General features: G+C 33.2%; 1 protein-coding gene across 2 annotated transcripts; it reads right to left on the bottom strand.

Moving 5' to 3' along the window:
- Positions 1-597: 597 nt before the first annotated feature.
- On the bottom strand, positions 598-14,813 carry LOC132722031 (uncharacterized). 2 transcript variants are annotated; one of them, XM_060706427.1, is made up of 10 exons: positions 14,717-14,813; positions 14,342-14,437; positions 12,111-12,266; positions 10,674-11,266; positions 9,633-9,735; positions 7,054-7,128; positions 6,010-6,054; positions 4,374-4,431; positions 2,669-2,803; positions 598-805 (listed from the first exon to the last, which is right to left on the bottom strand). In XM_060706427.1, exons 2-10 carry the CDS (start codon positions 14,417-14,419, stop codon positions 705-707), a joined length of 1,344 nt encoding a protein of 447 aa, XP_060562410.1. In that variant the 5' UTR covers positions 14,420-14,437; positions 14,717-14,813; the 3' UTR covers positions 598-704. The 2 variants fall into 2 exon arrangements, with proteins under 2 accessions (XP_060562410.1, XP_060562411.1); XM_060706428.1 differs by lacking the exon at positions 14,717-14,813 and adding an exon at positions 14,582-14,707.
- Between the last annotated feature and the right edge of the window lie 1,113 nt (positions 14,814-15,926).

The raw sequence follows: 15,926 nt of genomic DNA, 5'->3' as shown, positions 1-15,926 counted from the left end.
GCTTGGAGATTAGGATATTTTTAAAGTTTGTTTTTTTATTTTTGTGTGACACTATGTTAAATCAAATGAGGTTCTTTTGAGAAACATCATAGGCAAGTTTCAAACAATTTGCCCAGATAGAAACAATAATAAGCTATAAACACAGCAACAAAATCTAAGAATTCTCACAAGGTCTTAGGTGAGCTTAAAAAGTTTTTCTTTATGAAAACCAGAATCATGTATGTATGTATTCTAGTCTTAATGAGGGTCTATCCGCCCTTTCAGACACTTGAGAGTACGTCCCCCAGACATGTCACCATTCATGCCCTAAAAGGTTTTTATCCACCAAAAGGTGACCTATACATTTTTAATTCAGTAATTCACTGAATGATACAAAATATGTATGCAGATTGATTTTTACCAGAATCAGGTAACGATAGCCTGTATTTTGAAATTTCTAGAATAGGATATCTAGAGTAACTTTTAGTTTTTTTTTAAAAATCAGTGGTTCCCACGTTTTTAAATATGACACATACAAATTATTTACAACATGTATAGAAATAGTGCAGTAAGAAATTGCTTCAAGACTGTATTTTTTGTGAATGAAAATAAATGCAATTTTTTAATTTTGTTTACATTTATTCAATAACATAGTAAACATGAAATTTTATTTCCAAACATAATTAACAGCATTGTCCCTAGGATAAACATATTTTCATTATTCTTTATTTCTTTTTTTTATCTTTCTTTTTCTTCTTCTTCTTATGTTTCTCTTTCTTTGTCTCACCAGCAAAACTTTCATCTTCAATTTCTCTAGTTGGAGACTCTGAAATATTCAATAAGTCAAATACATGTATAAATGAATTCATTTACTTTGTTGGTTTCAAATTTACATGTACTGCAGTTCTATGCTTCAACTTCATTTTCATTGAAAGAGTATAATTCTAACTTACAACCCCAAATAAGTCTTCAGACACTAATCTTGGGTAGTTTCATGACAAAATGTTAAGCAATACACATATACATTGAGAAAATACGGATACATTGAATCTAACATTGAATCAGTTTACAGTATATGAACAAATCTATTGCCTGTTATCACAAGAAAGGTTCAAGTTAAAATATAGAGGCTCCCAATAAAGGTACAATTTTTTAAAGTAACACATGCTACCAATTGCAAGACAAGGTACACATTTAATTGAACAGGCTCACAAGTTGGCATAGTGATTGCATTTATAGACGCAAAGGGACAAAGCTATTACAGCCATTATAGACAGGTGACCATTATATCAAGGTTAACATGGATACCATATACATTGATAAAACATGACTATGCTTGTAGTATACATTTTTCCTGTCACATGTTTCACTTTGATATACATGTAACGGATATGACTTGTGTATGATGCAATTGTAATTGTACAAGTTAATTATTTAGTTAGCAAATGTGTAACAGTACGTATCTCAGTTTATATTTATATAAGAAGTCCTCTATCGAATTGGCCAAAAAAAAATTCTTAAAATCACATTTATGGAAACTAAAAATTACATTTACAAAAACTAAAAATCACATTTACAAAAACTTAAAATTACATTTACAGAAACTAAAAATTACAAAATCAAATTTATTACAACTTAAAATTACATTTATGGAAACTAAAAATTACATTTACAGAAACTAAAAATCTTAGTATGACTGTTAAAATAACCAGCTAATACAAATAAATTTGCCCAATTGCTCTATTCCTTTTTCATTGATATATTAGTCACAGATTTTAGCAATAATGATCTGAATTTATCAGCATTTTGATGCTTCCGTCTAGATCCCACAATATTTACATGCCATAATAATTAAATGTTGTACATCTATACCTATCATTTGCATTTGACACAGACTGTTATATTATCAATTACAGTACACTGATCACTGACCACGTTAAAACAGGTCACATTATAAACTGTGTATATATTAAAGAACTTCTTGCAGTAGAACTTAAAACTGACCAATACAGACAGGGTGACTGCTAGACGATTGAGTCAGCACACATGTTTTTGCATTGTAACCCCATTTGTTTCCAAAAATGTATTATGTCACGAGCAATTTTGCACCGTAATGCTGAGTGGAAGGTTGTAAACACCTATTTTCCGTTTGTTTACTTTGGAATAAACCACTAGAATTGATAAAATCCATGATTACAGGCAATGATTAAGAAATTTTGTAAGACAATATGGTCATTTCGATTAAACGGAAAACAATATCGTAAACGTTTATGAATGAAAATCGAAACGAATCCGTTTAAACGTGTAATCGTGGGGGCCTTACTGCTAGTGCAATTTTGACTGTTTTAGGAATAAAGGTTCGATAGAACCGAAACTGGTAGTAAATAAACCAGCTTTGGTGTTAACCTGTTGTACTTCTCCATTTTCCTCTTATAGATAATCAATAACTTGATCTAAACAATGACTGCTATCAAGGTCTTTGTTGCACTTTCACTTTCTGACCCTAAACACTATAAATTCTCCTGGGTTAAGGGCTGTCATCCTACGAAACATTTGGGTCACACCATACTTGAGGATAATTCATGGAAACAAAGTGTGACAGAAGACAGACAGGGTGAACTATGAAGACTGGGGAGAAATAAAATCTGTTATCTTATTTATAACACATAAAAGTAACAAAAATAATTACTTGCGCCAAATGGTACAAATGTAGGTTTCAGATTGTCTGGTACCCGATGTTTCTCTTGGTGTGGAATGACCAGCTCAACAGTGGGCATACAGGGGATCCATTCCAGTACTTGTAATTGCCCACTTAACTGTGACCCTAAATCATATACATAATTTAAGTTTAAGGCATATGTTATATCCTTTCTCACAACTTTACAATCAGAATTGTGCTATGTAATCAAAGTTATACTGTCACAGATGTAGACAAATATTTCATTATGTTCAGCTTGACCTGAATTGTCACAGAAGAAACAAGTATGAATTACAACAACAAATGATAAATTCAGTCATAAATATATATCCCTTGATAAATTACTTGGATTAGAGCAATAAATGTAATATTTATCAAGAAATAAAATAGACAAGAACTGTTGGTAAGACAGCTCTTTAGGTTCGACATTGTCAAGCCTGGATAATGTAGAATTTTCTAAGTTAAAAATGCCCAAAATTCTGTCAAAATCCATATTAGATTTATGAGTTTGACATCCATCATCCATGATGACTGAACAGTTGACATTTGCAGAGATAAGCCTAATGTGTAGTTGAAACCACTTTCTATCACAAGATAGATGTGACCATCAACATTGACATTTTAAAGTAAAATATTGTGAAATGAACAAAGAAAGTAATTTCCACATTAAAAACGGCACTTACAATCCATATAAATTACTATAAAAAGGTAAAAATGTGCAAAAAGAAAAAAACCCTTACTGTGTCACACAGTAGAAATATGGTGATAAAATAGGGCTGTCATTGAATATGATCAATATTCATCATCTGATACATTATACGATATCGATACACACTTTCAATTATCAATGCAAGCTAAAATTTATTCATTTCTGTTAGTGGAATATACCTCTCTATTTTGCCTCATAAAAGAAGTCATTTTTTCCAGTTTTCTTGGCTTACTTGAAATTTAAACTCTGTTTTCAAATGTCAGTGACAAAAATAACAGAAGACACAAACTCTCTGTTAGTCTGTAGTATTTGCAATGTCTAATACAAGCATGCATAACACTATGATCCCAATTTAAAACACATATTTAAATGTTTTTCATTGTATCTACTGCCTAAGTCATATATCATTGATATTTGTCTCTCGATATATGATTACAAAATTTCCCATCAATGACAGCCCTATGATAAATACTGCAAAATCAGTCATAAAATTGGACATAAAATGTAAATTTCTACTTGAATCTTTTTCATTTTCTTAAAATCTTTGTATATTTTCCCAAAGTTTGATTTTCTTGAAATATTTTGATTCATCTGGAGGCATGCAGCTTTAAACACGATTGTCCCTAAAATATTTGTCAACTGATCATTGAACAGCTGTCTAGAAACAAAATTTTAATGGTCTATCATTCAACTGTTTAGTTGCCTAGTCACAATGAGTATGTACAAATCATATCACAACTTTCCCGTCTTACTAGTGGAGAAAGACCTCAGGGCCCTTTCATGCATTATTTCAAGTGCCAGGGGCACCTGAGTAGAGCCATCAACCTTGCGTAAGAAAGTTTGATAGCTTCCTCAAAGAATCAACCAACCAATGACTTTAATACTACATAGATCTGTATTGTACACTCCTTCGAAATAAGGCAGAGAAATATATAAAGTCTGTACAGACATTGTCTCTTTTGGTATGATGTTATTAACATTACTAACCTAGCACAAATTCCTCACTTCCAGATGCTTGTGATGCTGTACTTTTGTAGTTTGACATCTGAAAATAGAAACAAAATTTAGTGCTATATATGTACATCTATATCAAACTATCCCCATCCTGTCAATAAACATAAACAAGTAATCCTAGCATAACAAGCTCATTTATTATGTACATTAAGAGGCCTAGTCCATTAACTGTAACATGGTATGGGTGAAACTATATACAGTGGAACCTGTCTAATCCAAACTCGTCCGGACCAGAAGAAAAGTTTGGATTAGAAAGGTTTCCGGATTAGAAAGGTTTCCGGATTAGAAAGTTCTTTTACATGTTTTTTCATGTTACATGTATTTGCAAAATAGTTTAGGGAAAGAAAACGGGAATGCATTTGAAATCGCAATTTAGATATTTTATTTTTGCAGTCTCTTATCGTTCATTCTAATGCATGTGAATACAAAAATAAAGAAATGAAAATCAATAAATAAGCAAAAATATATTATGTCCTCAAGGATAAGTTAACCTATGATGTAAAACAGGAGGCGAAGACATAATTAAATATTCGTACCAGCATTTGTTTACTCTTATCCGATTCAGCGACTATCCGAATTCACTGACAGTTTCTATTAATTTTCATTGCTTAATCACGTATCATTGAATCCATTACAAAGGATTAAAAGATATTTTTATTGCATTATATCAAAATATTTATTGAAGGTGAAGAAAACAATCAATTAAGCAATTATAGAAGATATGAAGGCCAGCTAAGTGTAATTTTTACACCTTCGTAGATCAAACGTTTCACCCATTAATCAAGTGAAATTACACATCAGTTTGGTGTATGTTTACACCTGCAAGATGTGCAATTATTTGTTATTTTGAATGAAGGTGTGACATTTGGCATAATCTGTTCGGATCCGAGAGGTAAATTTTAGAGTAAAAAAAGAACAAAAATTGAAAAAATCCTCCGGAATTCGGAGTAGACGGGTTCCGGATCCGAAAGGTTTTTTACTATTGAAAATAGAACGAATAAAATCGGGACCGGACACTTCGTTCGGATAAGAAAGGAGTCCGGATTAGAAGGGTTCGGATTAGCAAGGCTCTACTGTACTCAGTTAATGATAAGATACACATTGCTGTACAAAGTTCATGATGTGTTATAGTTTATATGTCTATTTCATAAAACTGCAGGTTCTCTTAACTAGGACTGGCAATCTTAAAAGTTAGTTTATATTTGTATTTTTTAACTGATCTCCATCGGTGGTGAAGTTGGATAACTAGCAGATGCTATGTTTATTGACAATTACCTCCCTTGGTCCACCTTTCTCTACTGTATTATACAACATACATGTATGGTAGGTTAAGTGTTTTACGGGCACCCAAAAGTGGCCTAACAAATTACATATGTACAATAAACCAATGCAGTACATCATTAAAACATTAAAGCATTGTATTTCCTCTTTCATATCAGAAACTACAAGAACTCTGTGTTTTCACTGACTCCATCCACAATTTCACAAATTATAAAACAGCAAAAACCTAGTGTAATCAAAGAAGAATATTAATGATTAAAATGCCACTGGAATCTTTGATCTACATGTAAAAGAAAGACCTTCTTGTTCACCATTATTGTTAACTTACCTTGCTTGTAAATGGTCTTCCAACAACTTCAAACTGTTTCTCCCTCTACAATATAAACACAGTCAATATTACTTCTACCATGCATATTACATGACAATAGCTCTGCATTCAACTTTAATTTTACCAACAATTACTTGTAAACAAGTAATTTATGTTTCAATAACTGTACAATTAAAAATGTTCAAAAATAAATGATTTCAATTAAAGAACGAATATTTCATATTATCCATGCACATTATCATTTACAGTGATATTTTAGTACCATTTTACATATATATATTTTATAACAAGAGCACCACATTGGCTTAAATGCTAGTCACTTAAAAAGCTGCATAACTCCAAAAATACTGGTTTCACTTTCTTTAGAATCGGATTATTTGAACCCATTAATTACTTTTTTTCAAAAATGTCTCTGTCCATTCTAATAGCTGAGATTGGACTGTCAATCTGATTAAAATCAGCTCCTAATTAACGCATGTATCGGAATCTGATGGACAAAAATAGGAGGCCACCTTCTTGTGTCCTTTTAAACAGCCAATCATAGGTGAGCTTTCACAATTTTGAAAGCAATGCAGCTTTTTATTTTTACTGCTGAAAAACCAAAACTGAAAAAGGAATTTTCACAATTTTGAGAACAAACATGGCGTTGTACATATAGCCGGCAGTTAAACTGGCAAAACAATCTTGCCCATTAAATCATTGCCAATTATTATTTCCAATTACTTTTTTTCTAACAAAATTCAACAAATAGTTTTTCTTCCATGGACAGTGATATTTCGATTGATTGCTTGGTTAAAAATAGCTTTCTCTGGAAATCCAAATGACAATTCCAAATGAATATGGAAGAAAAACAAATACAGTCGCAATCAGATCTATATGCAAAAAATAACTTAAGTAGATCTGAACTTAAGTCAGATTGATTGGACTGTAATCATGTAACTACAAGGTTTGCAAATGTCATAGATCATATTAACACCTGCCATTATTTAAAGCCTTTATACACCATAAAACTCTAAAATCACAAAGAAAGTGTAAATAATTTACCTCTGACTTTACATCTGCTATGATACTGGAACCAGTCAAGTTGACTTTCTGTCTATGCAGTGTTGATATATCAAACTGAAAGGTAAACAGAAATAAGTGAACCCATAACCTGCTAGATCTGTGCAATGGATAGTGCCAGCTTTAAATTTGGAACAGTCCATTGAAAGTTTAAGGGATAAAAATATCAAAATACAAAAATTGAGCTACAAATGTAAACTAGAACTATCACTAAATGTGATTAATACCCCCACAAGTCTGCTTCGGAAATGAGGATGTTACTAGTAACAGAATACCTTGTAAAAGAATTGAAACATAGAGTTATGGTTGTGGGCAATTAAAGATAATTGTGGTTCATGTATGTTGCATTTCCTTTCAATGTGGTTGGCCATTGATGAAGTTTAATTGAATTACTCTGTAATAAGTCCAGAAAGACAAAGAAAAAGAACAAAGGGCAATAACTCTATAAATACTGAAGATAGAGTTATAGTTCTTGTGCACTGCACTTCCTCTTATTGTGCTTGACCATTGTATGAAGTTGTTTTGAATTCCAACCAGTACGTTTTAAGTTATGCTTCGGACAAGGAAAAGTATCAAAGGGCAGTAACTCTGTATTTTGTCAAAATGGAGTTATGACTCTTGTGCACTGCACTTTCTTTGAATGTCCTTGACAACTGTATGAAGTTGTACTGAATTCCAAACAGTAGTTTTCAAGTTATGCTCTGGACAAGGAAAAGTAACAAAGGGCAATAACTCTGTAATTAGTCAAGATGGAGTTATGGTTCTTGTGCACTGCACTCTGCACTTCCCTTTATTGTGCTTGACCATTGTATAAAGTAGTTTTGAATTCCAACCAGTAGTTTTCAAGTTATGCTCTGGACAAGGAAAAGTAACAAAGGGCAGTAACTCTGTAATTAGTCAAGATGGAGTTATGGTTCTTATGCACTGCTCTTCCTCTCAATGTGCTTGACCATTGTATGAAGTTATAATGAATTCCAACAATAAGTCTTCAAGTTATGGTCCGGACAAAAAAGAAAGCAATGGAAAAGTAACAAAGGACAATAACTCTGTAATTAGTCAAGATGGAGTTATGGTTCTTGTGCAGTGCACTTCCCCTTATTGTGCTGACCATTGTATGAAGTTGTTTTTGAATTCCAACCAGTAGTTTTAAAGTCATGCTCTGGACAAGGAAAAGAAAAACAAAGGGCAGTAACTCTGTAATAAGTTCAAAATGGAGTTATGGTTCTTGTGCACTGCACTTCTCTCAATGTGCTGGACCATTGACCATGAAGTTATAATTGAATTCCAACAATTAGTTTTTCAAGTTTATGGTCCGGACAAAAGAAAGCAGATGGAAAAGAAATAAAGGGCAATAACTCTGTAATTACTTTTTAGATAGAGTTATGGTTCTTATGCAACTGCACTTACTCTCAATGTGCTTGACCATTGTATGTAGTTATATTGAATTCCAACCATTAGTCTTCAAGTTATGCTCCGGATCAAAAAAAGAAGGCAATTGAAAAGCAAACAAAGGGCAATAAACTCTGTAATTACTTTAGATAGAGTTATGGTTCTTGTGCCACTGCACTTCCCCTTATTGTTTTGACAATTGTAATGAAAGTTTGTTTTGAATTCCAACCAGTAGTTTTCAAGTTATGCCCCGGACAAGGAAAAGAAAAAGGGCAATAACTCTGTAATTAGTCAAGATAGGTTATGGTTCTTGTGCACTGCACTTCCTCTCAATGTGCTTGACCATTGTTATGTAGTTATATTGAATTCCAACCATTAGTTTTTTCAAGTTATGCTCCGGACCAAGGAAAATGCAAACGGACGTCTGAAACCCCGACCCGACCGACCGACCAAACCGACCCGACCACCGGGTGACTCCTATATACCCCCCCAAACTTTGTTTTTGGGGTATAAAGAGAAAATTGGTCAAACTGCATGGATGTACAGACTGGCCTGGTTCTACTCTGATCAAAAGCCAATCACTTTCCGTTCCTATAGGTTCATTGATAAAACAGATTATTTACTGCAAAATGATTATAATATTTATAAATCTGCACATTACATCAACAAAGCAAACTTAAGCAATCTCCCCTTTCTACTTTTATACTAACAACAGCAGGTGGGGTCAAGTGCTGTGTGGCGGCTGTAAAAAGTTGCTCCATTCTTTATTTCAGTGCTGTTACAGTCAAACCTGTGTTAAAAAAAACCACCTCTGATTATAGATCACCCTGTAAATAAAGGCCAATTTCCACCAACAGTTCATTGATTTAATAGAATAGAGTAACCCTCAAATAAAGACCACTTGTCTATAAAGGGCACATTTGGTCTCTCTTCTAGGTGACCTTTATATGTTTCAATTTTGCGTGCATATTTTTCTGGTCCTTCAGGATCATTGATTCAAATACTTTCACTTAACCTGGTGTTAGAGGTTGCGAGAGATGTTGCACATTACATTGCCTCCAATGGACAGACTCAATAAAACCGAGTCTGCAATTGTCAACTATTTGCTATGTTTTCACTGCTCTTAAAGGAATCTCCCCTTTTCCAGGTTTTTAAAAAACAAGTATACTTACATCATCTGGCGCCGATATCAACCAGAGTTGTTTCCCTTGAATATCAGCTTTACTGAGGTAATTTGCGGAAGCATCTATCTCAAAATTGTCCGGTATCTTGTACCTGATATAAATAGATGGAAAACCTATTACTAGAGTATACAAATATTGTCTTTATAAAAATAGAGTGTTTCATGCATATAACTCTGAGTCTGCTGGCCACAACAGATTCTACCCACATCCCAAATGCAATCAGTTGTGACTTTAAATATCCAATGGTGCCGTCTTGATCACAGTCTGCACTGTATATATTTTCAAATTTTCCATAAAAATGAGGAATGTTTTTTATCCAGATTGAAAAAAAAACCCAAGTCAAATTAAACTATTTAGCAAGTTCACAATGGGAAATTATGACCCTAATGATGTTTCATGGTTCACGTGAATACATTATATGGACATAAAACTTTCAACAGGAATTTCAGTGAGAATCACATTGCATTTAAGTAAACATCCATCCTAGAATCATTATACTTATTTTGTTACTTACAAATCATATCATAGATAATTCAAAGAAATCTTTGATGCCAAATTTAGAATTGCCTTAAAAGTTTTCAAAAGCCATCATTCTACAGACTTGCCTCTGTCTTTAGTTATCATCATTAGCTACTATGAATCCAAACCATGCTTAGATTAATTAAGATGTACTTGCACAATAACAAGAGCACCACATGCAGTGTTAGTGCTTGTCTGTAAAGTTAATCCAATTTTGACAAAAATTCAAAGTTAAAAAGGCGCATAACTCCAAAAGTATAGCCCCCTGTCTAAAAACATATTACATCAGACCCAAGCTGGCACTTGTGTAGAACCATCAACCATCTGCAAATAAGCTAGATTGATAGCTTCTTTGTATAAATCGCTGGGTTTAAACTGTCACTTAAAAATCCCATGATGATTTGACATTCACAGAGTAAATGTAAATAATTTCATTGCCTTTAACACTGGTTAAAACAATATTTAGACAATGAATAGATTCATGAATTTTTGCTACTAAGTTATTCATACCTTGATTTTCTACCTTCATTTAATGATGAATTCTCTTTCCTCTTTGGTGTTTTATTTTTAGAAGGACTTGTTTTCCTTGTCTTAGAGTGTTTCTCATGGTCACTGTCACTATCACTAGATCTGCTACTTCTATCAGAGTCTGATCCTCGTTCTTTACTGTCAACTGACCTTGAATCACTTTTTTCCCTCACATATTCTATTGAACTTTGCGACTCCATACTACTTGCACTTTCTCTCCTCCCTTTTGAAGATTCAGAGGTAAGAACACAACTTGTGCTACTCTTCCTCCCTGTTGAAGAGTCATCCTCTGAAGAAGATGATGACTCATCAGAATTCTCAATGATATCATTATTGTTTTGTTTCTTCTGAGATTTTGATGAAGATTTTACACTTGATTTCAACTTCTTTTCACGATCTACATCTCCACTATCGTATCTACAACGTTTTTTAGGGGAAACTGTCTGTTGATTTTTACGAGGTGGTGATTTTATTACATCTGCTTCTGACTCAGAGCTGGAACTTCTAGAGCTAGAATCATTTTCAGAAATACTCCTTTTCTTTGCCAGTTTTTTAGGACTTGAAACTTTCTTGCTCTGTGAGAATTAGAAATTAAGAATAAGAGGATCATTGAAGTTTTAACAAAATAAAATATTTAGCATCATTTTCAATTGCACAAACAATTGCACAAATTATGGTTTTATAAAGTAAGAAAATTCAGGGCACTAGGTTGTAATCTAGGTTGTCTGCTTTTTAAACAGCAGACCATCAAATCTCTATTATTGAAATGTCGTAACTTTATTATAAACAGAGATCAAATCCTGGGAGTTATAACTTATAACCAAAGTAACAGTGTTGCACAATGAACAACCTTCTTAAAATAAAATGTATCAGTGTAAACGGGAAGCTTTGGTCTACAATTTGTCTGCCTTTCAATCCAAGGAAGGTTTTGAGCCTTCCATCAATCATGACCATATTTCCTCATGTAACTCCAATATCGATTAGTCCAGGTGGAGGCCTCGAAAGTGAGTAAAACAGTTTAAGTAAATATTTTGCAATAAGTTTATCTTAGTTTAATTGTGAAGAAACTTATAGACACACTTTCAAATCCATTCCAGGAACCAACCAGTACTGAGCAATGAGTATAAAGTTTCTTGCTGGGAGAAACAACAGTCTGCCCCTAACAGGGTTTCAACCAATGCAGCTAGCTATCCTTAAATTACGAGTCCGATATGTTAGCCACTCAGCCATATGATTGAACTTATGTTGTTAACCTACATCAATACTTTTTTCGACCATTACAACAATAAAGGCAAAGATGTATAGCAAGTGTATTAATATTTCTCTACTTACATGATGAAGCTAAAATATAATATAACAATATAAAGTGAAGTCTCGAGATATTCTCTGAAGAAATAATCTGTTCTAATAAACTTTCACCTGAGATATAAAGAGATCATCATCTGACGACATCATTACAGCATTTGAACTCTCCTTCAGTTTCTTAGTCACAGAATGTGCCAGTCTACGAATATCTGAAGTCACCACTGATGCTAATGATTCTGTGTCACTCACATTTTTGTCTCGTAGGTCAAGCTATATTAGGAAAATAAACAGAATATTAATTCATAAAACATTTTAAAAAACTCTTAGATTGTATCTTATTTTCAAACTTGAAAAAAACGTCTTACCAAACAAAATACTACATGTTTGACCATGACCTGCTGAATATACCATTGACCTGCTGAACTTGTGAAATAAGACTTTTCCAGCTTCCACATCTTGGAACTGTCAATATCAATATTAGGGATTTCAAGATGAAAGTTTTATTAGCAACACTCAGACTGCAGGCTGTCCTGTACAAATACTGGTGACAAAGGCAGTTTCATCTCAATTTGGGTAAATGGTGGTGGTGGTGGTGTTGGTAGTTTTCACTCCAGATTACGGCAGTAAGTCCAATCCACAGTCCAACACTCTTACAAGCAGTATAACAAGACCATTGTAAATATCCCCCATTCATCAGATTTTAAAGTAAATTTCAGGTATCACTTTGGCTGTAAGGAAGTACATTAGGTTTTATTATTGTCTGAACTTATTTTCAAGATGACCTGCAAATTTTCTTAGCCTGCTAGTTTAAACATATGAACATGACTAAGAGTCAGATGAAAACTTGAAACTTCATATCATACTCAAGTCCACTTCCTGAAATTAACTAACCAAAATTATGCAAATGTTGTGTAAGGAAATATAACCCCAACAGAGCTTGAACCTATAAACCCTGAATTGAGAGAAAGGCACATTTACATCAGTTAAAACTTTTGAGCGGTAATTGGCATCAACTGATGTTTACAATGGGCAAATATGATGGCACACAAAGAATAAACATTAAATTACAGTGATTTTTTCCCTGTATTTTTACAGCCGAATAAAGGCTGTTTCCCCTAGCTCAAAATAGGTATATTTTCCCCTAAAAAAGCTAATATTTTCCGCTGAAATGCCCCATGCACTTCTTCACCAGAACAATGTTGTGTAAGGAAATAACCCCAAAAGAGTTTGAACTTATAAACCCTGAATTGAGAGAAAGACACATTAACAAGTTAAAATTTTCGAGCGGTAATTGGCATCAACTGATGTTTGATGGGCAAATATTATGATGGCACACAAAGAATAAACATTAAATTAACCTGCAGTTTACCTCTCAATTTGGGATGCAGTGAGGGTCTGTGAATTCTATAACTGAATTCTATCATTCTAAGATTAGCATAAGACTATTTGCAGTATGGATATTTCTCTACAAACTTCATCTACATGTATGTTGCTAAAAAAATTGCCAATTTCTGAATACTAAATTCCATCATGTTATCAGTAAGTTAGCATTATGTGGAGTCAATATCCGGACAAAGGTGGAGTCAATTGACAGTGGCTGATTGTTAATTATAATATTCACTGACATGTTTGTCCAAATGGCCCTGATGGTATTACCGTAAACAATCTTCTGATTGATCATTTAATTGGTCTTGATAACTTACGATTCTTTGGTTGAAAGCGTCATACTGATTTACAATCAACGGAATTAGTGACATATAGTGTCAGTATTTCCTATATATTTACTAGGTTACTAAACAGTTGAAGTCCCTTGCAAACTGTGTGGCTTTAAAATTGTGATAGTTTTGCTTCAATAAAATCATTTTAAATTTCTTTTCTTTTACAAGACATAAATGATCTCCTTGGCGTTTCCATGACAGTTACTTAATTAGTTAATATCCGGGACAAATTATCCCCAATGTCCAAGACATTATGACTTGTATGTGTCACAGGGTGAGAAAAATGTGCAGCCTGACCGGGACTTGAACAAGGGACCCTTTGAATGCTGTACCGTGGCTCCACCGACTGAGCTATCCAGCCACTAACACATCATCTCCCCTAAATAGTGAACAGTTCTGAACTGTGACATACTCCCCTACTTTATTGAAATTCGTCCCTGAATTTCTCAGGGTTTCAGAGCAGTGCCAATTAAACTCTGAGGCTGAGCTATATGCAGTCACGGTCCCCCGTTGGGCGCAGATTGTCACTAGGTGAAAAAAAAATGTGCAGCTTGACATATGTTTTAATAAAATAGAATCAGTATCAGGGTAACGGTATTATTTTTACCATTTCCAATAAACTATCACCTTTTTAATGTGATTTTGCTTCATATCTGGGGTTCTTAGTGGTGAGAATCTACAAAAGGTAGTCCTAGATGTATCCATTTCTTGCCATGCTTTGATCTGAAATGAAATATTTCCCAACTTTATTCAAATTACTTCACTAATATCAGACTCATTATGTTACATAATTATACAAAATTGCAAAACATTTGTTATTACAGAATATTTATGTCGCGAAAATAGAAGACAAACACAATAAACTACCTTCTTTCATCACTTTGACATGTCATATGTACTTATTTTAAATCTATACTTTATTTCAAAAATATTAAGAGCCTCCAAACTTAAATTGGTTAAATTTTCGTTAATTTTACTCAAAAAATTATATTAGTCGTTTACCCATGCTTCTCATTGAAAATTTACAACGTGCAGATTATACGGAGCACCACACACCGAATTGTCAACAAATTTTGGGAGTAGCCTAGTTTCATTGAATTATACATTTCAATCACGACACAATAGACATGTAAGTTCAGCTTTTACCATATGTCAATTCCATCAAATGAGATATATGTTGGGCTATCGCTGGCAGGAGCCGTTGACAATTATTTTTGCTAAATCAAAATGAATTGTCTCATTGAACTGCACTTCACACACTGTCACCTGGTCACTGTGACTTGGAATTAGTTCTGTATTCTAAATTTAGAAAAGTAGTCAGTCATACTGAGTGGTAAGCAATAATGGCTTGATGAATAATTTGTCCTTTTTAGTTTAATAACTATTTCCTTTTCAGTTGTGACTAAATAGTAATATACATGTATATGGTAACTTAAGACAGAAGTCATATTTAGTCAGCCAAACCTCCATTTACTACTGTATTACCTCCAGCAAGTGCCTTTAGAGATGTATTCAGAAACTAGCTTGAATTGTGAAAATACCTATGGTGCAATGTTGGATATTGTAACACACTTCACAATATTCCCCCATCAAAAAGATAGGGTGATCAACAGATCAAGTGATATATGATTACATGATATATGCACAGGATAAAAAAATGCTTACATGTCATCTGACATCAATAAACTTAATAATGTTGACAAAATTACCCGTATGCTCAATGTAGTTAAACATAATTTTATTAATTGTTTTTTTTACATGTATTTATTGCCAATGGCATGCTATAATGGAATAGATATTAATTTTTCTTGCATTATTATACGTAATTTATCGTTCAAATGCTTTGCAGTTAATCCCACACATTTGAACTTGAACTGTTAATTATTCTACAACATTGCACTCAAAATTGATATCTATTTCCTAATTATATGATGCAGTTTAAGAAATTTTCACATTTTCAGTTTTTCCATGTAAGCAGCAAAAGGTCTTCGGTCACAATTCAAATTAAATTCATTGAGCTGTAAAAGTTTTACACTCATAGAATTTTATCTTTCTGAGATTTCAATTACATGTATTAACAACATGAAATAACAGTTGAAAACATTGAAGTGACTTCAGTTAGCGATACACAGTGAGTAAGTGACACACATTATCAGCGGTATACAACTGTCTGAAAACAGAAGCGCATATGTAAAAATAAATTTTCATTTCT

The sequence above is a fragment of the Ruditapes philippinarum genome, unplaced genomic scaffold (assembly GCF_026571515.1).
Source record: "Ruditapes philippinarum isolate M1 unplaced genomic scaffold, ASM2657151v2 ctg853_1_1_1_1, whole genome shotgun sequence".
Classification (NCBI taxonomy): Eukaryota; Metazoa; Mollusca; class Bivalvia; order Venerida; family Veneridae; genus Ruditapes; species Ruditapes philippinarum.
This window is presented reverse-complemented; position numbering and strand designations above follow the sequence as displayed.

Coding starts and splice junctions, on each gene's coding strand:
- LOC132722031 (XM_060706427.1), bottom strand. CDS start 14,419: ATGGATACATCTAGGACTACCTTTTGTAGATTCTCACCACTAAGAACC. Junction 12,267..14,341: donor AGCAAAATCACATTAAAAAG/GTGATAGTTTAT, acceptor TTCCTAATATAG/CTTGACCTACGAGACAAAAA. Junction 11,267..12,110: donor ATGATCTCTTTATATCTCAG/GTGAAAGTTTAT, acceptor TAATTCTCACAG/AGCAAGAAAGTTTCAAGTCC.